This window comes from Chrysemys picta, chromosome 2, assembly GCF_011386835.1.
Source record: "Chrysemys picta bellii isolate R12L10 chromosome 2, ASM1138683v2, whole genome shotgun sequence".
In the NCBI taxonomy this organism is placed as follows: Eukaryota; Metazoa; Chordata; order Testudines; family Emydidae; genus Chrysemys; species Chrysemys picta.
In genome coordinates this window covers 259,429,551-259,453,840 of record NC_088792.1, presented here as the reverse complement: position 1 = coordinate 259,453,840, position 24,290 = coordinate 259,429,551, and the positions used below count along the sequence as shown (strand labels likewise).

The 24,290-nt window shown below is 43.3% G+C and overlaps 1 protein-coding gene across 1 annotated transcript in view; it reads left to right on the top strand.

The window, feature by feature from the left end:
- The window catches only part of NUDCD1 (NudC domain containing 1), a 119,099-nt gene that overhangs the window by 10,057 nt on the left and 84,752 nt on the right, over nt 1-24,290 (top strand). Inside the window, exon 2 of the mRNA XM_005287275.5 lies at nt 5,165-5,319. Within this exon, the coding sequence (XP_005287332.1) occupies nt 5,165-5,319 (155 nt within the window). The remainder of the gene's footprint in view (nt 1-5,164; nt 5,320-24,290) is intronic.

Below are 24,290 nucleotides of genomic sequence, written 5' to 3'. Positions count from 1 at the left end.
CATGAGGCTCATCCTTGTTGATATAGCATAGCTTCATAGAAGTTATAGTTGCATAAAGGGAGAATGGGGGAGAGGGAGTGGGAAGAGGTAGTTCCATGGAATGCTTTGAATGTTGAGATTAAAATCTTGAATTTAATGATGTTGTTCTTGAGGGAACCAGTGCAGAGAGCAGGATGTTCATAGTGCACACTGTTGATGAACAGGCAGATTACTGAATTTAGAGCCAAATGGACCTTTATCAGAATTGGTGGCTTCATTCCTAGGCATGATGCATTGCAGTAATCAAATTGTGAATGTGTGAACTGCTGTGGCCAAATCAAAATCTTGTAGTATGAAGCACAGACTTCTGGCCAGTTGTGTCTTAGAGTTTTTAGCAGCTGAGACTATTTGTCTAATTTGACTATTAGTATGTAAAAGTAGCAAGGAGTCCAAAAAGACCCATGATGACTGAATGACAAATTACTATGATGATGGAGGGTAATATAGATATGGGGAATTCTTTGCAATTCTTCTTTTTCCTCCATCTTGCAGCATTTTAGTTTTAGTCAACTATTGATAGGATTGGCAGAATTAATTTTTTCGTATAGTTTTGGTGGATATCTGTTTAAGCGTTTTTCTGTTTTTATTTATTTTAATTTTTCAGTTGTGCAATATTATGGGTTTTAAGCATTTGTTTCAATTTTTCTGTTTAAATTTTCACAGATGTGGGATGTTGGGGTGGGAGGGGAGGTCAGACAATTTACTGACAGTAAATGCTGAGTTTCAAAAAATTAAAGCAGAAATTGTCAACATCATGTGAAAATATACAAAGTAAATATCCTTCAGTCTGTTGTCAATCATTTTTCTTCCATTTGCATAGCTCTAAATTTTAATTATCAATGGAAATATTTTTTTTTTGTTGGTTTGTGCGTGGTAAACTTGACATTTACTGATATTTACAGATACAAATCTAATCCTTCTAAGCCTCATCTGAGTGCTGATGGCTCTTTAGAATCAAGGTCGTAGGAATTAATGCTGTTAGCATTTGATGCTAGCAAAATGTAGAGCTGGGTGTTGTCTATGTACTGCTGGCATTGCTGCTTATGCTCTTTCAAAATCTTCCCCTTCAGCTTCATGTAGGTGTTGAATAGAGTAGAAGGAGAGGATTGAGCCTTGTAGGACTCCACAGGTGAAGGTTCTAGATGTGGAAGAATGGCGGTCCTCAACCCTGTGGATTCAGTCTGAAAGGAAGAAATGGAACCATCTGACTATTCTGTTCATCCCTGCTTTGTCTCTGAGACACAACAGGAGTATTGATGGCCAACATGATCAAATGCCATAGAGAGATCCAGCCGTATAAGTAGTAGCTTGATATTTGTATCACAGTAGTGCCCAAAGGGTCCAATAAGGATCAGGCCCTCACTGTGTTTAAAAAAATATGGTCCCCTCCCCCAAGGAGCAGTCCTATGCAGAGACTCCCTTTTCAAGATAGACTAACAGAAGCAAAATGTGAATGGTATTTATCTTGTTATTCATATTCCCCTATCTAGGTGCTAACATGTTGCATGATTACTAATCCAATGTGCCTTTCTTCCATCCTGCCCATCCCACAGAAATAAAATTGGGGCTCTGTGTATGAGTGAAGCAGCCAACCACATGATGCTTGTAGGGTTACCTAGGGATGTGGTGGAATCTCCTTCCTTAGAGGTTTTTAAGGTCAGGCTTGACAAAGCCCTGGCTGCGATGAATTAGTTGGGGATTGGTCCTACTTTGAGAAGGAGTTGGACTAGATGACCTCCTGACGTCCCTTCCAACCCTGATATTCCATGATTCTATTACAAAGGATGGACTTTTCCTCATATTTAATATGAAACTTCATACTTGCAATGGGTCCTCAGCAGGATAAGTGCATTTGATAAGTTTGATTAAACTTGATTTAGAATAAGTTTTAAGTGCTGGGAAACTGTGCACAAGCAGCACGTGAATTACCACACTTTAAGCAATGCACTGAAGTGAATTAACAATTATGTCTCTATGGGTTACTGCAGCTTTCCTAGTAGTCCTTTGTGTTCTGGCAGTAAGTCTGAAGAGAAAAACTTTACGTTCTATTTTGCTTTATTGTTCAATTGTACTTACAAAAATGGTATTGATATTTACTCTATGGAAAATAAATGTAATGTGTGGGGGAGAAAGTTTGTTTATGCTAATTTGATAGGCTGCTATGTTATAGAAGTTGATTAGGACATTTTTATTGTAAATTGTGATTTATAATCCATTCCCCGGTAAACTTACACAATAGGACTGAAATATTGTTTAATTTCATATATTTCTTTCGTAGCTGAGTGAATGTGCAATAAAAGGGACACAGAAATGGTTTACTACTAACCAGTTAGTCCATTAATACGAATTAAAATGAATCACTGTTAAGATCTACCTCCCCATTCAATTCACACCTACTCTTCAAACTTCCCTTGCCACTTCCATTAGTGCCCATTCTAAAGTTCTTTGTAAACAGTATTTCCCAAGAATGTAAAACTTGACCATTTAAATAGCTGGATCTTTTCTGGCATGGTTATTTTGTTTCATTTTAATACCTAAACTGTTCTTTATAAATTGATTTATGTTTCTGGAATTTAAAGTGTTGTGGAAACACTCATCTTTTATCAAGAGAATAATTTGAAATTTCTTTTGTATTATTATTCAGTACTTTACCAACCGGAAAGCTCTATAAACCGGCATTTCTGATCTTCATTAAAAGTCTGGTTTATAGTCCGGTTGGTGTGGGGCCGGTAGGCTCCCTACCTGGCTCCGTGTGGCTTCCTTGAAGCAGCAACATGTCCCTGCTGCTCCTAGGCAGAGGCAGGGCTAGGTGGCTTTGTGTGATTTGCGTGCTGCCCCACCCTGAGCACTGGCTCCACAGCTCCCATTGTTGTGTTTGAAAAGCTTGTTACCAAGTGAGACAATACCTATTGCTTTCTAGGTGAAAATCCTTTAAATGCTTCAGTGTGTGAATCCTACTAAGCCAAAAAAGATTAGTTTTGTTAATATATCAGTACATGGAGCAGATGTTATCAACTAGGTTCCACTGAAAGAATTGTCTTGGACTATCTTTCCTATTAGTTTTTAATTAATTACAATATATTCATCCTGTTCTCTGGTCTTCTCATTTTGGGGATTATATAGGGCTGGAAGGATCCTTGAGAGGTCATGCAGTCCCTCCCCCTGCACTCAGGTAGGACCAAGTATACCAAGACCATCTCTGGCAGGTGTTTGTCTAACACAGTGGTCTCCAAAATTTTTTGATCGTGCACCCCTATCAGTAAAAAAATTTTGATCACGCAGCCCCTGCCGAAGCGCAAAAAAAAAAAACGCTTGGACTCCTGCCTGAACTGACAAAGCAAAAAAAAAAAAAAAAAAAAAAAAGCTCCTCCTGATGCGCACCCCCAAGGATCCTCTTGTGCACACACCCCACTTTGGAGACCACTGGTCTAACCTATTCTTGAAAACCTCTAATGACTTGGATTCCACAACCTCCCTTGGAAGCTTATTCCAGTGCTTAACTACCATTATAGTTAGAAAGTTTTTCCTAAACTACATCTCCCTTGCTGCAGGTTCTCTTGTCCCATCTTTAGTGCACATAGAGAACTATTGATCACTGTCCTCTTTGGAGATATACCTATTTCATAGAACTAGAAGGGGCCCCGAAAATTCATTGAGTCCAGCCCCCTGCCTTCGCTAGCAGGACCAAGTACTGATTTTGCCCCCGATCCCTAAGTGGCCCCCTCAAGGATTGAACTCACATCCCTGGGTTTAGCAGGCCAATGCTCAAACCACTGAGCTATCCCTCCCCCTTTATAACCAACCTTAACGTACTTAAAGATGATCAGTCTTTTTTCCTCACTAAACATATCCAATTTTTTAAAACTCATTAGGTCATGATAACATCTCTTTGATAAAGCTTCATTTCACAAACACTTCTAAAGTGCCATTTTGGCAATAGCTGTCTTTAAGTGCTAACTATTGTAAAATATTCAGTTAAAATGAACTAAAAATAAGAAAGAGGCTTACTGATTCAATCATCGCTGGTACGTTTTTTTCCCCTCTTCATTTTTGATACATTGTACAATTCTGCAAAGCCACATGATTTGGGCTGCCATGGGGTTGCTGTTAAGTTGCAAGTATCAACAACTATGAAAAGGCATGCTTACACAGTCATTTTATAAAGGTTTTATGTAGGAATGACTGGATTTTTCCTCTAACTTTTAGGTATAGACTGTGCTGTAGTCCGAAACCCGATGTCATGTGGTGATGTGTGCTTGTTTGTTGCTACTTTATCAATGATTTTTGTAGGAGTGGACAGATTAAAACACCTCATTCAGAGACGTGAACGTGCTGAACTACCCAGGGGGAAAAAATGCTGAGAGGTCTTAAGGATTGAGTTGTTGTGGCTTTTTTTTAGGATTGGATGGATGATTGTATTTTTCAAGGTGAGTGGTACATTTGCTTCCCTGAAAGAGGTGTTGGTAACTTCCATTAGCCGTGAATAGTTTGATATTTATTAGCCAAGAAGGAAGTTCTCAAGACTCCTTTGGCTTCAGTGAGTGTGTTGAGGCCATATACCATCAAATAGTGGCATGGTGGCTAATGTGGTCAACTCTGGTTCAGAGTTTTCTGCCTTTTAGTGGCTGGTGATTTGACCCCGTGGCTGGATTATGAAGTCCAAATTGCCAGGCGGAATAACCCTGCTGGCTGTGGTTTTGCAACTGTGATGGAGGTAGAGTAGAATTTTTTTTTTTTTTTCTTTCCTTACTATGGTGGTGTACTTCTGTCAGAAACCTTTAGGCGCTTGATGAATGGATTTGGAGTGAGTTTTTCACAATTGATTTTCTCATCTGGTGCCTATGTGCTTCATCTGCTGAAGTTTCATGGTGATTTCCTCAGCATGTGTGGGGGAGGGACAGTGTAGAGCGAAGGCATCAATGGTAGTGGTGATCACATAAACATAATTCCTTCCATCCTCAGTCTCCTTAAACCAGTCTGCATGTAAAAAACTGTAAAATCCTTAAGCTTTCAGCACAAATTTGGAAGGCAAGCCACCCAACTACAAGGTCAAAAGGCTAATAGTGCAATATGATTAACTGCATTTTCTAGTTGTTAAAATAGTCTTTCTGGCTTTATTTTTCAGCTGTAGCAGAAGTGAAACTTCGAGATGATCAGTATACCCTGGACCACATGCGTGCCTTTGGCATGTATAATTACCTACATCTTGATTCTTGGTACCAGGATAATGTCTACTATGTTGATCAACTTGGAAGGGTTATGAATTTATCAGTGACTCTGGTAAGAATGACATTTATTTTAAATCAATGAAAGAGGTGTGGTGGGACAAGAGGAACAGAAAATGAATAGTATGCAAGCACAAAAAACTGAAGAAGGGAAAATCCGAGGACGAGTGTAGAAAGCGGGGGAGGGGGGAATCTATAAGGGAAGTTGAGAGGGAGTTCTATGGCCTTTGTTATACCAGAGGTCAGACTAGATAACCACCCATGGTCCCTTCTGATCTTGGTATCTATGACTTGGAGAAAGAGAGAAGGGTGCAAGGTAGGGTGTGGGGTTTGAAACAAAAACCAAGGCAGTGATGGGTTTCAGTACTGTTTGCTCCCAGCTCTTCCTTTTCTGAAAAGTGTCCTACTTTATTTTCGTTCTGAAAGGGGAAGAGGAGGGTGCCTAGTGACTGGATGAAGGGAAGAAAAAAGTGGGCACCCTTTTCTAGTTGGCAAAATGGTCCTCCTTAATTCTCCTTGACACGTTCTTTTTTTTAATTTGAAAATCTCTTCACTGTATAAGCATAAGAAGAGAGGTTGTGAGAGGTGGGAGTTAGTGACAAGGGCAAAAATTTACTTTGGGCCAAGTAGATGGGTGAAGGACCTTTGGGTTCACTCAGTGGAATCTGAGTAAATTAGACCAGTGGTTTTCAAACTTTTTTTCTGGGGACCCAGTTGAAGAAAATTGTTGATGTCCGTGACCCAATGGAGCTGGGAATGAGGGGTTCAGGGTGTGGAAGGGAGTCAGGGCTCTGGGCTGGAGGTGCAGGCTCTGGGGTGGGGCCAGGAATGAGGGGGTTGGGATGCAGGAAGGGGTTCCAGGTTTTTGGCGGGGGGGCTAGGGCAGGGAATTGGGGCATGGGGTTGGGGCACGGACTTACCTCCGGCAGCTCCCAGTTAGCAATGCAGCCAGAGTGCAGAGGCAGCCTTCCCGCCTGCCCTGGCACCCCGCACCGTGCTGCACACCAGAAGCGGCCAGCAGCAGGTCAGGCTCCTATGCGGAGGTGCGCAAGCGTCTTCACGCAACTCTCGCTCTCAGGCTTATAGTGGGTCCAGCTTCCCCACCCAGTTCCCATTGGCCGGTTCCTGGCCAGTGGGAATGCAGAGCCAGTGCTTGGGGTGGGGGCAGCACGCGGAGCCCTGTGGCCCCCTGCCTAGAAGCTGGACCCACTGCTGGCCACTTCCGGGACGCAGTGCAGTATCAGGTAGGGACTAGCCTGCCTTAGCTGGGTAGCTCCACTGATGGGACTTTTAATGTCCCGGTTGGCGGCACTGACCAGAGCGACCCAGTGTCTGACATGCCGGGACCCAGTACTGGGTCATGACCTGAACTTTGAAAAATGCTGAATTAGGCTAAACCGAAAAAGATGGTGGTTCTGTGATTTTTATATCCGCATTCTCCAGTAGTAAAATCTATGCTATATTTTGAGGCTGTTTTATTTGGATTCAACCATTTCCATTATACGGTAATTCTGTATTCTGCAAGGGAAAATACTACCTGGACACAATGTTTCTGATACATGTCTGGTATTGTACTTAAGAATAATTGTAATAAGCAGACATTGGGATTTATGGGGAATAGGAGAACATGTTACTGGTGATACTAAAATGGCATTTACAAAGTAAATATTTTTAGCTTTGGACATGCCCATCCCATGTGAAGTAAGTCTATATCTCTGACAACTGAGGCTTATATTTAATCGGACAACCTTTACAGGTAGTGTGTAAGAACATGGCTCAAAATTTGTGATTTGGTGTTAAATTGATGTTTTGATTAACTCAACACTTTTCACTTGTCAATATGGATTTAAACATTTTCTTTTGGTTAGATAAACACTTTGTTCATAATTGGATCTAGTTGTGAATTTAAACAGCAGTGCCTCATGCATATTCTTGATTAACATTTTAGGGTCGGAGGCAAAATAAAATGCTGATAGATCATTCACATAAGATTTTCTCTGGTAGTGAAAGATTTAGGGCTGCTAATTCTGTTTTCAAAACAGTGGTAAATTTATAACATGTCAGTGGAATTGTGGAACATTGTTACAGCTTGAGGATTATAGAGACTATAAGCCTATAAAATACCAATTTGTCATTTACTATTACTTTCCTGTTCCTTTCTCATATCCGTGTTTTGGTGGTGACCTCCTTATTGAAATATGGGGTTTTTCTTAGCCTATGTTTGGGTTAGAAATGAAGGCTGTTAAAGATTTTAGGAGGTGGGAAGGGATAGCTGTAATCACTTAATTATAATTCTTGTAGATGTTTAAGATCAATGATGATTACATATACTTTCCAATTTACCTTGATGGAAAGCAAGTTGGCTGCAATGATGAGGTTGAAGAGTGGCATTGTTAGAGACAAAAATGAGGGGAATCCTTAGGTGACTCAAAAAAGGGGATGAGGAAGGAGATTCTGTCTTACCAAAAGGTTACCCAGCTACCCTATTTCGCCTATCTTCCTTCAAATGGCCTAGATAACTTGCATATTGCTTTGTTACCTTAACTTTTAGATACACAATCTTCTGCATAGTTGCTTTCAGGACCATGCAGTCTTTTCATACTGTTATCTCTGAACTCTACAGAACTTGGTTTAACCCTGCTGTCATGTATTTAAGCCATAATTACACTTAGTGGCGTTGCTGGCCCTGAGGGGGCAACAGTGTTAGTTGCCCGGTGTGTGCCGCACCAATAGACACACCAGGGTGGAGAAGCAAACCAAATTTATTCGAGATCTCGAAAAGGCACTCAGGAGACCAGCATGTCTCAAATCAGAAGCGCAGCAAATACAAGCAAGTTTTCCCTTTTTATATTTCAAGCTGTTTTGAGTAAGCCTTTTGTTCTGGTTTCTACCTACCCCTCCCGTCCCAAGCAGTTACAGCAGGTACACATTGTGGCTTGTTAGAAAATTTCCCATTCGCATGCTTATCTTCGACCTTGCAAGCTAAGACGTAGCAGGCTTCTCCCTCCCACTTTTCCCCCTCGTTATCACTACTGCTTCTGCTAGTGTGTGAGTGAAACTGCAGCTGTCTGCTAAAAAAGCTGACCATTACATATTCTGTTTCAGCATTAGGCTGCTACCATGGAGGCTGGTAAAAGTTTACAAGATGGAGTTACTGTGGCTCACTTAGACCCAGAGCAGGGGAGTTTCATTGGCACTTATGGCCTTCCACTTCCCCGAGTTACCTGGTAGCTATGCCTAGTGACGTCAACAGTGGCAGTAATGAGATATCTAACCTTTTAAGATTGAGAATGCAGGTCTCCATGGCTATGCTAATCCATTTCAGTAATTGGACTGCAAAACAAATCTGTGGGCTGAAGGAAACAACCACTGAGAAATTAAGTGGGTCCACAGTGGCAGTTCATGGTTAAGAGGGTTGCTCATTCCATTTAGGACTTGGAACTGGAGCATTTTAGTATGTGGATGGGTTGAGGCTCCCCTCTTTCTTGAGTTAAAAGTGTTTACCCAAAGCTGCTGGGCATAGTAGGGCTTTCTGGGAAGAGTAACACTTTATAAGCTACTTTCCCCTCATAAGGTGAGGCTGTCGAAAGAGTTGACTGTCTCTCCTAGAGATACAGAAACTTTACCTCTGGGTTTTGGACTTCCCCAAATCTCAGGGGACAGTCAGTATTCCCAGCAGAAATGTCTGGGAGAAAGAAACCTGTCCAACGGAAGCATTTGTGAAGAGTGGGTTTGCAACAGGGCCAATTATTTGTAGTTTTACTGTATTATAGGGCTGAGAAAGGAAGGGTTTTATGGATCCCATCACACTGAAGTCTAACTTTTTCATTTGTTAAAAATAGTGCAATACTCTATCCAACTATAATTTTTTTTGAGCATTTAATTAAGAACATAATTGCCCACTTCATAAGAGACAGTAGTTGGCATCTGTCATATGCAGTTAACTGAAATCATATGGATATTCTTTCATAGTACAATTCACTCTACAGAAATCCCTTGGCAACGAATAGGGAAATATCACAACGACTCATTAATATCCTCCCATAAGTGTGTTTTTGTTTTGTTGTTTTTTTGTTCTATTAAAGTCTGTGATTTACTTGTCACATCCTCATATTCTAAGCAGAGAAATCACTTGTTTAATGACTGTTTTGTTTGAGGTGGAAAGAGAACTTTTTAAAGGTATGAAAATTAATTTGTATACAGAAACTTCAATAAGATCACTCACTATGAGCATGCTTCACCACTCATATCTATCAAATGTATATCTATACAAGCAGGACCAGCTCCAGGCACCAGCTTACCAAGCAGGTGCTTGGGGCGGCCGCTTCGGAGAGGGGAAGCACGTCCAGCTGTTCGGCGGCAATTTGGCGGACGGTCCCTCACTCCTGCTCCGAGCGAAGGACCTTCCGCCGAATTGCCGCCGCAGATCGCGATCGTGGCTTTTTTGTTTGTTTGGCTGCTTGGGGCGGCCAAAACCCTGGAGCCGGCCCTGTATACAAGATCTAGTTTCCAGCCAGTGATACTCATTTATATCGTGTAGTTAAATAGTATCACCATTGACTTAAGTGGCAATATCTATCAAAATAAAAAGTGAAATGAAGAACAAATATAGATTAATTTTCCAAGGGGCTAGATCTTGTGTCCATCCTTCATTACTTATCAGATTTTTAAAAAAGCAGGTAAATACCTTCTCTTCTGCTAGGGTCTACGAGATATCTACTTCTGTAGCAACTTTCCTCTGAGGATCAAAGTGCTTTACATACATCTGCAAATGTGATGTAAATAACTATTATAACTAGCTTACCGAAGATGCCATCCACAAATGCAGAGATGAGTACAAGGAAGTCTTTGCCACTTTTTCAGATAACAAACATAAAATGAAAAAGATGAGAGATCATGTGCAATTGTTCTAAACTGCAGTATGGTGTTCAGAACACTATTTAAATCTAGTTGAGAAAGAAGTAATATTATCTTAGCCAAAAGCAGTGTAGAAATGTAAAAATTCTTCCACTACAACATTCAGCCTCATGGTGGTTAAATGAAAGGAGGACTGATGCCTCAGTTTCTCAGTTACATTTAGTGGAACTCTTGAGAATATTGTGCTTCTGCATTTGCATCCAAGTATCATATGTTGAAATTTGCATTGAGGTTGAGAAGAACTTCATGTAAAATGCATATTCTATTTTGATCAACTTAACTGTGTGGGGCATTGTAGGGTGCTGTGAGCCCTGTGTGGGACTTGCAACTGGAGGCCTTCCAAGCTGCCAGGGGCCAATAGCTTGAGCTGTGAGCCATGCTCAGGGCTCATAGCTGGAGGCTCCCCCGCTGCCAGGGGCTGACAGCCAAGAGGCAAAGTAAGTAATACAGTGTCTACAAAGATACTACGTCGACCCAAGAGCTACACCTCTTGCGGAGGTGGAGTTATTAGATTGGCGTAGTGGGTGACTTAAATCGGTGGGAGCAACGTTGTAGTGTATGGAGTTAGGTTGACGTAACCTGTAGTGTAGACCAGGTCTTATTCAGAAGTAAATTGATTTTAGTTCTTCTTTGAGTGGTTGCAGATGGGTATTCCACTCAGGTGTATGATTGTCTAGTGCACAGGGAGCTGGAGACATTTTTCTTGTAACTGGATCTGTTGGGGCGGCATGCATGCCCTATAGGCCTTGTGGCTCCTCTCAAAGCTATATAAGGTTGGCACTGCCCTGACCCCTCTCCCTACAGCTCCTTACCACCTGCAGCCTGAATCAGAAATCCCTGTGTTGGTTTTCTCCTCATGGCTTTTCTTCTGCATCATCGTTTGTGGCTCAGACCTTAGTAGTGTAAATTAGCAGCAGATAATAGTTGTAGTGTAGTTTTAGTACAGTGTTAATTAGTCTTATGTTCTGTTTAGAGTTCATAGTTAGTTTGTGCTGCACACCACTGTAGGTTAAGCAGCACTCCATGGGCTTCAAACATTGCCCATCATGTGGGCTGTGACCTGCTGCTTATTGTGCCTTGGCAAAGGCCATGTTAAAGAAAAGTGTTATATCATTCTTTTCTTAAAAGAACTCAGGTTGCCCGAGACCTTCACTGAGGCTGCTTCAGCATTGGGACTTCTTCAGACTGTTCGGTCTATTGTCCTCAGACATTCTCCACCTCTGTCAGAACAGACCCCTGGACTCTGATTCCCTCTTCAAGAAGGGGAATGGTTGTGCATTGCCTCTGAATGTCCATTGTTCAGAGGACTCCTAAAACAGTCCAGAGATGCCTGAGTTTGGAGAGGGATTTGTCCTCCTCTTCATATAGAACAGGGTCTCAGCATCAGCAAGACTCAGGTTTCCAGGGTAGAGCTTAGGTGCCAACCCCTGTCTCTGCAGTACCAAGACAGGAGGATCCTGGCACCATAGTGTCATCTCTGAAACCATCTGCAGGGTGGTTGTTGACTGGGTACCTATGGATACCATTGCAGCACCATTACTTTTGGTGCAGTTGACCATACCAGCTTACATGGCAGCATCAGACTTGCTTTCTGTCTGTATCAGCGTTGGCATCGGGCTGGTACCAGCCTACTCCAGGTGCTTCATCCTCTTCAGCTTTGGGACAGATTGCCTTCAGCTGTTACCATTGCAGAAACAGGCACCATCCGCGGCTCCTATGCCAACTGGGCAGGTATTGCCCTGGCCCCACACCGCTCCTGGAAGCGGCCAGCACTGTGTCCCTGCGGCCCCTGGGGAAGGGAGGGGCAGAGGGCTCCGCGCACCGAAGGGTACCTCCACCGAGGCTCCCATTGGCCGCAGTTCCCTGTTCCCAGCCAATGGGAGCCATGAGGCCAGTGCCTGCAGGCAAGGGCAGTGCACGGAGCTCTCTGCCCCCCATCTTTCTCCAGGGGCTGCAGGGACGTGGTGCTGGCCGCTTCCAGGAGCAGTATGGGGCCAGGGCAGGCAGGAAGCCTGCCTTAGCCCCATGGCGCCACGGGGGTGGCAATCCCGCGGGCCAGATCCAAAGCCCTGAAGTTTGCCCACCCCTGACCTAGATGGAGCTACTGTAAAGTTGGTGCATAACTGGTTGGAAAAAACATTCCTAGAGAGTACTTATCAGTCGTTCACAGTCAAGATGAAAGGGAATATCAAGTGAGATCCTGCAGTGATCAGTTCTGGGTCTGATTCTGTTCAAAATCATATCTTCACCAATGTTTTAGATAATGGCATAGAGAGTACACTTACTAAGTTTGCAGATGATACCAATCTGGGAGGGGTTGCAAGTGCTTTGGAGGATAGGATTATAATTCAAAAAGACCTGGACAAGCTGGAGAAAGGGTCTGAAGTAAATAGGATGAAATTCAATAAGGACAAATGCAAAGTACTCCACTTAGGAAGGAACTATCAGTTGCACACATACAAAATGGGAAATGACTGCCTAGGAAGGAGTACTGCAGAAAGGGATCTGGGGGTCATAGTCATGAGTCAACAGTGTAACACTTGCCAAAAAAGCTAACATCATTCTGGGATGAATCAGCAGGAGTGTTGTAAGCAAGACACGAGAAGTAATTCTTGCGCTCTACTCTGTGCTGATTAGGCCTCACCTGGAGTATTGTGTCCAGTTCTGGGCACCACGTTTCAGGAAAGATGTGGACAAATTGGAGAGAGTCCAGAGAAGAGCAACACAAATGATTAAAAAAAAAATCTAGAAAACATGAACTACAAGGGAAGATTAAAAATATTGGGTTTGTTTAGTCTGGAAAAGAGAAGACTGAGGGGAGACATGAAAACTGTTTTTATCAAGTACCTAATTTTTTTTTACAAGGAGGAGGGAGAAAAATTGTTTTATTTAACCTCTGAGGATAGGATAAGAAGCAATGGGCTTAAATTGCAACAAGGGCAATTTAGGTTGGACAAAAACTTCCTAACTACCAGGGTAGTGATCACTGGAATAAATTGCCTAGGGAGGTTGTGGAATCTCACGGGATATTTTTAAGAGCAGGTTAGACAAGGATGGTCAGGAATGGTCTAAATAATACTTAGTCTTGCTATGAGTGCAGGAAATTGGACTAAAAGACCTCTTGAGATCCCTTCCAGTCCTACAGTTCTATGATTTTTTTTTAAAAAATAAGTTTCTGGTCCCCATTGATGTGGAGAAAAGCTGGAAAATGTGACCAAAGTTGATTGGGATTAAAATCTGGGCCTCCAACTTTGTTTGCAAAGGAGGTTTTGTGGCAGCTCATTTTGGTTAAATGCTCCTTTTAAGATAGGTACTTCCGAGTGTGAAGATTATTTTCCAGATTTTTTTTGTAATCTGTTTCTTTCTTACATTAGATCTGTCAGGTACTGATTTCCCTGTTCTGGTTGTAGGAGTGAATTGTGATCTTTGGAGGACACAGATTGGTGATGCGTCACAGTTCTGAAACCTGAATTTGAGACTATTTGGACACTTAGGCCTGGTCCCCACTAAGTCCCCACTTCGGACTAAGGTACGCAAATTCAGCTACGTTATTAACGTAGCTGAATTCGAAGTACCTTAGTCCGAACTTACCGCGGTCCAGACGCGGCAGGAAGGCTCCCCTGTTGATGCCGCGTACTCCTCTCGGCGAGCTGGAGTACCAGCCCCGACTGCGAGCACTTCCGGGATCGATCCCAGAACATCGATTGCCTGCCGCCGGACCCTCCGGTAAGTGAAGACAAGGCCTTAGAGTTAAGTCTCACTATTTCCTGTCCTTTCAATTGGAAATTGAAAGATGTGTGGTCTCCTGTGACATAACCCTGAGCATAGCCCTGTGTCATTGCTGTATTGTTGACACTTTTATTTGAGTTGTAGGGTATTACAGAGGTCAGGAAAGACTTGTTTCTCTCACATATTCATCAGTGCACAACTTGCTAGATATATTATAGGCTACTTCACCCTAAAGAAAATCCTATGTTTCAATGGAAGCTTAAAAATTAAGTCAAAATAAGGGAGCTGAAATGATTTACTTCTGCTCTTGCTTGCTCTTTCACTCTGCCCTCCAACAAGCTTTTTAAATGAGTGGCGCAGTTCAAGCGGGGTAGTGATGCACATATAGCAACTCAGTATATCACCGTTAGGGAATTAATTTGCAACTACTCAGTTACAGGCTTTCTAATTGCCTGACAGCTTTGTGTAATACACTGTCATTTCTAATCTGAGTTAGAGTAGGCCCAAAAGGCAATTGAGCAATATGTTCTTACATCTGCTCATCAGCCAGTCCGTTTTGCTACTGCTTATTAAAATGGTACTTACCTTAAATCCAATTTGTTTTGTATACCCATGAACATCTTGTGAATACAGGCCTAATTTCACGTAGCTTCAAGTACCTTCAAAAATACAGTGTGTCAAAGGCAGACAAAGCCTGGGCTTTCACAAAAAAAGTTTTGACCATTTTTAAAGACCACTCTGCATATTGTATATTTTGTGGGTTTGTTGGTTGGTTGTTTTTGTTCAAGCAGGTCAAGGAGTAGGTGGTGTGGTTTTTTTGGTTTTGGTTTTTTTAACAGTAGGAGTGGAAACACCCAAAGCTAACGTTTGTTTCTGTCTAGTGTGTGATATCAGAATACGTAATGGGCAAAGATGATGAGGTTCCATAAGTACATAGACATTGTTTAAATAGTGTGATTGTGACTTTAGGATCTGTAACAAGACATTTCTCATTTATCAACAGTGCACTGTTTTCTTGATCTCCTGTGGAAACTTTATACAAAAAGGGTGAATTTGGCCTTGAACACAAGTAAAATACTGGAGAAGTTGTCCTTGTTTTCATAGGTACCATATTTCCCCAGGATTTTATGAAAGTGGATGTAGCTTCCATTGTTGCACGAGAAAATATTTTGGTAACATAAGGGCTTCTCATTGTGAAATGTAGTTCCCTCCACCATTTCATTATAAAAATATGCAGGTACTCAATTGGCAGTACTTCTTTTTAAATACATTGAAATATAAAATGTGTCTCAACCAGCAGTCTACCTCAGGTTCTGTCCCTGTCCTGTTTCTCCTTCAAGTATTTTTCCAGATCTTTTTTCCTCAGTTTTTTTTACTTCCAGTTGTCTCCTTATTACGTTTGTCAGTTCTTCCTTAATTCTTGATTAATTTCTTTGATTCTATGTTGCTTACTTAGAAATTCTACATCAGTGCAGCTGGTGAAGATGCTCTATGCCGAAAGGAGAGATTTCTCCCGTCAGCATAATGACTCAACCTGCATGAGAGACGGAAGCTATGTCTGCAGGCGAGCATCTCCCTCCAACTTAGTGTTTGTGTGGACAGTGCTTAGGTCGCTGTAATTTGCATCGCTCACGGGGTGGCTTCTTCACACCTCTGAGCCACGTAAATTATATCACCATAGTAGTTGTAGTGTAGACCTGCTTTTAGTTGGATCTCCGGAATCTTTATTTTTCCCATGTTCCTCTTTGGTTTTAGTATGTATTTTACTTCCTCCTTTTCTTTGGTCTTTTTTCCTTTTCTATCCGCAGTATAGGATGTAGCTAGAATAATGCCTCATTTGAAGTGAAGCTGCTGTGATAAAACACCAATAATTGTCTAACACTTCACAGACTGTTATATTTTTAATGACTACTGAATCAGGGCTGTCATACCATTGGGTGTTTTGGGGAGTTCATTAGTCTCACATTGTGAGTCAAAGCTGATCTGCAAAAGGTTTTTAAAAGGATCTTCTGGTTGTTGTTTTTTATGATGCCTAAAAGTGAATGAAGGGGGAAGGGTTTAAGGTTTTTCTGGATTTTTAGCTTAGAACAGCGGTTCTCAAACTGTGGGTCAGGATCCCAAAGTGGGTTGCAACCCCATTTTAATGAGGTCGCCAGGGCTGGCTTAGGCTTGCTGGGGCCTGGGGCCAAAACGGAAGCCCAGGGTGGTAGCCGAAGCCCGATCCCCACCACCCAGGGCCATAGTCCAAGGGCTTCAGTGCTGGGGGGTGGGACTCAGATTACAGGCCCCCTGCCTGAGACTGAAGACCTTGGGCTTCTGCTTTGGCTCTGCCACCTGTGGTGGTGGGGCTCAGGTGGGCTCACACTTCAGTGCCCGCCCTCCTGGGGTCACGTAATAACTTTTATGTCGAGGGGGGGTGTCTCTGTGCAGTGAAGTTTGAGAACCCCTATCTTAAAAGTATCAGGAATGTGAAATCTGGTTTTCTTTGGTTTTGTTGGAGGATCTCTAATGGGGCTCAGTTCATGCATATTGTGTAAACTCACACATTAATGGAAGGGGTGAGGAGGTGTTCCATGAAGAAATCATTTATATAATGTTAATCAGTTACTGGAGTTTTAGCTATTAAACTAAAAAACATAAATACTCCAAAGCAGAATTTTAAATATAAAAATCTTTTCTGTCTTGATTGTTTTTGATGTCTCTGAATTCTTTTGATGTCATAGTTTCACTAGTTCTACCTTCACTAGTCTTTCAAAATGTAAAAGACTTGAATTCCTAGGCTGTGTCTTTATAAGGAGAACAAAAGTGTGCTCTTAACTTGGCTTGATCTTTAACTCAATCTGTTTAACTCGTGAAAACTGCAAACTGTCTGGTCTTCATTTTAGGATTTCTACTTCCAGTTAGTTAAAAATAAACCTATTTTTCATAATCAGCACAAAGCCCTACTAGTTTTTTTTTTTTTTTTAAACACCCTTTAGTTAAGAGATTCTGGATGCCCTCTGTAAACCCATAAGGAAGCAAAAAAGGACACAAGCCAAATATTCTCTTATCCTCCTTGTACATTCTCCTTTGAGAGGTTTTTAGCCCAATACAACTTTGTGTTTACCATGTACTATGTTTTGCTTATAAGATTAATTTGAAAGAGCTGTTACTCTTAATGTGTTAATCAAGGTATAATATGTTTACACTTACTGTGAGCAGTGGTGATTGCCAACTATATGTTGGTTTTAATTAGGGCTGTCAATTAATCACAGTTAAGTCATGTGTTTAACAAAAATTAATCATGATTAATTGCACTTAAATAGAATACCAATTTAAATTTATTAAATATTTTTGGATGTTTTTCTACATTTTCAATGTTGATTTCAATTACAACACAGAATACAAAGTGTATAGTGATCACTTTATATTATTATTTTTTATTACAAATATATGCACTGTAAAAATGATTGTATTTTTCAATTCACCTCATACAAGTACTATAGTGCAATCTCTTTATTGTGAAAATATAACTTACAAATGCAGATTTTTGTTACATAACTGCACTCAAAAACAAAACAGTGTAAAACTTTAGAGCCTACAAGTCCACTCAGTCCTACTTCTTATTCTACCAATCGCTAAGACAAACAAGTTTGTTTACATTGATGGGAGATACTGCTGCTGCTTCTTATTTACAATGTCACCTGAAAGTGAGAACAAGCGTTCGCATGGCACTTTTGTAGTCGGCGTTTCAAGATATTTACATGCCAGATATGCTAAACATTCGAATGTCCCTTCATGCTTCGGCCACCATTCCAGAGGAAATGCTTCCATGCTGATGATGCTTGTTTAAAAAAAAAAAAAAAAAGCGTCAATTAAATTTGTGACTGTACTCCTTGGGGAGTCTCCTGCTCTGTTTAACCCACATTCTGCATATATTTTCATGTTATAGCAGTCTCAGATGATGACCCAACACATGTTCATTTTAAGAACACTTTCACAGCAGATTTGACAAAATGCAAAGAAGTTACCAATGTGATATTTCTAAAAATAGCTACAGCACTCGACCTAAGGTTTAAGAATCTGAAGTGCCGTCCAAAATCTGAGATGGATGAGGTGTGGAGCATGCTTTTAGAAGTCTTAAGAGCAACAGTCTGATGCAGAAACTACAAAACTCAAACCACCAAAAATGAAAATCAACCTTCTGCTGGTGTCATCTGATTCAGATGATGAAAATGAACATGTTGTCAGTCTGCACTGCTTTGGATTGTTATCAAGCAGAACCCATCATCAGCATGGAAGCATGTCCTCTGGAATGGTGGTTGAAGCATGAAGGGACATATGAATCTTTAGGGCATCTGGCACGTAAATATCTTGCAATGCCAGTTACAATAGTCCCATGCGAACGCCTGTTCTCACTTTCAGGTGACATTGTAAACAAGAAGCAGGCAGCATTATCTCCTGCAAATTGTAACCAACCTTCTTTGTCTGAGGGTACGTCGACACTACCTGCCAGATCGGCGGGTAGTGATCGATCTATCGGGGATCGATTTTATCGTGTCTAGTGTAGACATGATAAATCGATCCCCGATTGCTCTGCCGTCGACTCCGGAACTCCACCACAGACTTAGTGGACTTGTAGGCTCTAAAGTTTTACATTTTTATTTTTGAATGCAATTTTTTTGTACATAAGTCTACATTTGTAAGTTCAGCTTTCACTACAGTATTTGTATAAGGTGAATTGAAAAATACAGGTTTTTTTTGTATAGTGCAAATATTTGTAATAAATATAAAGTGAGCACTGTACACTTTGTATTCTGTGTTGTAATTGAAATATATTTGAAAATGTAGTAAACATCCAAAAATATTTTAAAATAAATGGTATTCTATTGTTTAACAGCATGATTAATCGTGATCAATTTTTTTAATCACTTGACAGCCAGCCCTAATTTTAATGTGCATTTTTATGGGATTATACAGAGGCTGCACTGCAAATTAAAACATTTGTATGTGATGTTTTTCCAGCTAGCTGTTTTTATAATTGAATTAAAATTAATGAGACAACATTAGTAAGGTAGTATGAAGCTCTGTCTATCTAATCTGCTGTTTGTGATAGGTAGATATATGCAGTCTCACGGCATAGCTGGCAACTTTGTATTTAGTTATTACTTGTTGGTATCAGTTAATACAACAGTATCACAGCTATGTGTAATTGCTGCTTGTTTTCAAACAGTTTCTAGGACTCATTTGGAGAACTTTCCTCATTGCTGGGCGAAAAAATACCTGTTAGTGTAGTTTAATACGGAAACTATAATGCTCGTGAGAGTGAGGTAGCCACAGTTCAAACTTTTCTCTTGCCCCAGTATTGCAGCTCATTCATACCAACACTACAGATAATCCATGCCTTAAGCCAGGGGTCTCAAACTCACATGACCCCGAGGGCCGCATGAGGACTAGTGCATTGGCCCGAGGGCTACATCACTGACACCCCCCCCCCCCGCCTCTGGCCCCTCCCCCACTCCACCCCTTCCAATTAGGCCCTGCCCCATTCCAATCCCTTCTCTGAAGTCCCCACCCCAACGCTGCCCCCAGGGGGTGCAGAAAGGGTGCAGGGTGCAGCGGGGGCTGAGGGCAGGGAGTTGAGGTGCAGGAGGTGTACAGGGTGCTCAGGGCAGGGGGTCAGGGTGTGGGATGTGGTAGGTGGCTCAGGGCAGGGAGTTGGGGTGTGGGATGTGGCAGGGGGCTCAGGGCAGGGAGTTGGGGGTGCAGGAGGGGTTCAGGGTGTGAGCTCCAGCCTGATGCCGCTTACCTAGAGCAGCTCCGGGGTGGCAGCGGCGCTCCCTGGGGCCAGGGCAGGCTCCCTGGCTGTCTTGGCCCCCGGCTCCACACTGCTCTGTTCCAGCAAGCAGCTGGAACCGTGTCCCTGCAGCCCTTGAGGGAGAGGGAGGGAGTTGGGGTTCCCTGCTTGTGCTGCTCTTGCCGCTCCTCCAGGTACCTCCCACGAAGCTCCCATTGGCCACGGTTCCCTGTTCTCGGCCAATGGGAGCTGTGGGGGGCGGTGCCTGGAAGGAGGCAATGCCGGAGCCTCCTTCCTCCCACCCCGACCCGAAGGGGTGTGCTGCCAGCTGCTTCAGAGAGCAGCGTGAGGCTCGCAGCGTCAGGAGGCAATCACACGGGTAGGCAGAGGGGCGGGGGAGTGCGGGAAGCGGCGCGGGGGGGCGGGGGGCGCTTGGCGGGCCACACACAAGAGCCCCGCGGGCCGCATGTGGCCCATGGGCCGCGTGTTTGAGACCCCTGCCTTAAGCATCACTGCTAATTGAGTGAAAAAATCTTCTGTCAAAGATGCATGTCAGATCCAGACTCTCTGTTCTTAGTCACAGATCTCCAGCTAGGGATATAAAAACATTTTGCAGGCAACATCTGAGGTATGGATCTGAGAAGTTTGTCCTTGAAGCTTGTTGAACTGTATGTGAGCTGAGACCTAATGAAAGGTTCCTTCTTGCTCTCTCCTACTGTCGCTCTTTTTTTCTTTACAGCTCTTTTGCTTCCAAATCAACCCCTCCAATCACCGACCCACCCTCCCCTTTTGTGAAGTGATCCCATCTGTTCTCCTTGCAAATCTGTCCCAACTTCTTTGCACCCTGTTAACGTCTTCCATGCTGTTCTAGTGTAGGGATGCCAGATTAAAATTTAAAATGAGATGTGGGCTTCCACTCCACACTACGGTGAGGACTGAAGAGTCTGACTTGAAGTGCAGCACCACTTTTCATCTGATGGCTCACCCCACTCCCATTTGTCCTACAATTTCTTCTCCTTTTCCTGGGGGCTTGCTGCCCTCACTACCTGCACCATAGTGATATGGTCTGTTGTTTATTTTTATTATGGTAGCCCCTATTTATGAAGTTTATACAAAAATAAAATGTTTAAAGATCAGGGTCCTGTTGTGCTAGGCACTGTACTAACAAAAAATAAAGAAGACTGTCTGCCTGAGAGGATTTACAATCCAGTTTTCTGATATGAAACAGTCATTGGGCTCAGACAGAAGTGGCGGGTAGAGTTGAGAGGATAAGGTAACAATAAAAAAGTGGAAGTCTTGGCTCACATGTTGCCTGATCAGAATTGGTGTCTTGTTAATAGTACTGTTAATCTCTGATTGCTCTTCTCCCACAGCCCCCCAACACATACACCTTACTTCCTTTTCCTTCCAAACGTAAGCACGATGCTCCTTAACAAGAATATACTCTACCTTAATTGCCTGTTCCTGGATAGATCACTGCCTCTTGGACCTGTAGATTGCATATCCGTAGGGCTTCGTCAGCAATATGGTACTGATCTTATATATTGCAAGGACTCCTAATCATCTGGACATCTTTAAGACTGTATGCTTTTGGGGGGCGGGTACTGTCTAACTGTGCATCTTTCACTGGCAAACAATGTTGTCACAGTATTTCTCATTTGTTTATTAACAGTCGACTATGCCACGTTGTCCCTTTTCCATGGCCACATTTTTTGTGCCATTGTACTCTAGCAGTCCAAACATTTATTCACAAAAGACCAATGCAAAATTAGACCTGCTTGGATAAAGTTTTAACTGATATTAGGATGTTTTCAATGCAATTGTGTGACTGTTGACAGGAATGTTTCTCAGTTGTAGTCACTGCAATCTGCATCTTGCACTATATCCCCAAAATGCAAAGGTTGATGTTGACAGGAAGAACACAGTTGAAGACATGAAATCCAGGGCTAGGGGCCAAAGAGCGTGGGTGAGTTGCCAATGTAAACACGGGCCTATTGTTGCAAAACTGTAGCTCCCTTCAGAATCTAGCAGCCATCAGAAGTTGCTCCTGGAGCAACAAGATCATTCTTCCCCTGAAACGGTGCAACAGAGTGGGATATGTCAGAGTTCATAATTTCACACAATCTTGTTCTGTGTGGAAATATTGGACATTGACTGCACAAGCCTGGACATATACACAGACAACCTGTTTTACTGCATTCCAAACAGAGCCCTCCTTAAGTAAAATGTGTGATACCTTGTTGAAGGACTATCATTAAGAGAAATCAAAGACCACAATCTGGGGCCAGTGATTTTGAGTGTGTTTTGACTACAGCCTACCCCCATGAAACAATGGGTTTTCCACAAGAGGGCCTTGAGGGGAAAGGGGCAAGCGAGTGGATCTAAAACTTCCTAGGACTGAGGTGGCCAACCTGAGCCTGAGAAGGAGCCAGAATTTACTAATGTACATTGCCAAAGAGCCACAGTAATATGTAATGATTATATATGTATAATGGCCAGGGTCAGTTACAGTGCCCCTTGCATTCAGGTCAGTGTGGCCTGGTGGTTAGAGTCAAGATCATGACCCCCCAGAAACAGGGCAGTGTGGCCTAGTGACCAGTACCCGGGGGGGGGAGCTGGGTAGGAGGGCTCGGGCCCACCCGACTCCACCAGGCCCCAACCCAGGGCCCTAACAGTGGCGGAGTGGTCTGCTACTGGGTCAGCGGGGACTCCCACCAAAACACGCTGACCTCACTCAGGTGGGAGATACCACTTGTTCACCCTCCCTGGGTCATTTCCTACCGTGTTTCCCAAAGCCACAGTCCATGGGGTATCGGGGTCTCTGGGCTCCTCAGTGTGGATGATTCCCTAGGACTCTGCTGGCCACAGACCTCCAGTCTGACTCTCAGGATCTCCAGCTCCCGCAGGCGAGGAATGGGACGGCTCTTCTTCCCCTCTGGCAGCCAGCCCTTAATGAGCTGAGCTGCTTCCTTTTATACCTAGTCTCCAGCTGGAGCATGCCCAGCAGGGTTGTGGCCTCCTTGGCCCAGAGAGTGGCGTTAATCCTCGCAGTACCAGTGTGTAGCAAGTGTGCCCCGTCACATGAACAGATTTCAATCTTACAAAAATTCTGTTATTTCCATCTTGCATGTGTGACAAAGCTCCAACCTTGTCTCAGTGGGTCCCGCGCTTCCAGGCAGATTACGCTAGCCTCATTGTGACCCTCCACGTAACCCTTCTCTCTCTAGAGGCAAGGGTCACAGCCTACTGAGCCATTTTCATAATAAGCCAGCAAGGGAGGTGGGAAGAAGCAAACCTCCCTCACTCAGTCTCTGTTATCTCAGTCTCTGTGATTAATCGGGGATAGTGGGGGCAGAGGAGGAGGGGAGGGAAGCCCGGGCCCACCCTCTACTCCAGGCTCTAGCCCAGGGACTCTAATAGTAGCAGCTATTGATAGCAGTCTTCTTGAAACAGGACGAGTAAAATTCCCTGTGCCACTTCCCCATAGCAACCACCCCACTTCCTCAAGGTCTACTTCACCCTTACCTCTGGACCTCCTTCCTTATGCCTCATAGTGTTTGCACTGCCCGTTTTCCCCAGCAGCACAGCTTCCTCCTACAGCTCCTGACACACACCTCTAACTGACTAACTGGGAGGCTTTTAACTAATTCCAGCCAGCCCTTGAATGGATTCTGGTGTCCCAATCAACCTAGCTGTCTCTACCGCTTTCTAGAAGGATCTTAATTGGCCCCAGGTGTCTTTATTAACCCAGAGCAGCTAGATGCCATTTGGTTACCATGGTAACAGGGATTTGTTTAACCTGGGGCTAACATACCTGTTTCTCACTACTTTCCTATAGCCATCTGGCCTTGCCCCATCACAGACGTTGCTTTGTCAGTGACTAAAGGGAGCTTCAAACAATCGGCTTCGGCACTAAAAGGGTCAATCAGAAATCTGATTTGAGGTCTTTTTCCACTGCAAATCTTGGAATCTTTCCTTAACTTTCCAAAATTGTCCTTAAGATCTTTAATCACTCTCACATATCTAGTTGTGCTCCGTTTTAGGGGTTCTGCTGCACCTTCTGTTGATCGCTTGAAGTTGTGGCATTGAGGGAAAGATGGTGTAAGAAAAATTTTGATAATTTCCATAGCAGCACACACAGTGTTTACACTCCCGTTTCCGAGTCCAAACTGAGTAATGTGCTCACCGCGAGCAGTCGTTTAATGTCACAGGCGTGATGTGACATAACTATGGAAGCTATTCACAGTCTGCTTGTGCAAAGATTCAAGGAGACAGGTGCCCACTTTCCAAAGTGCTGGGGAGTGCTCGACCCCCAGTTCTGCCCTGGTCCTGCACACGTTCCACCCCTTCCCCCAAGTCCCCAGCCCCACCTTGCCTCTTCCTGTCCCCCCTCACCCCCCCTTCTGCTTTCTCCTCTGAGCGCCGCGTCCTTGCTCCTCTCCTCTGTCCCCAGAGTCTCCTGCATGCCACGAAACAACTGATCACGGCGGGTGGGAGGCATGGGGAGGGGGAGGTGCTGATCAGCATGGCCTCCGGAGGGCAGGAGGGGGCTGTTAGGGCTGCTGGTGGGTATTGAGCATGGAGACGGATGGGAGACGGGGAGA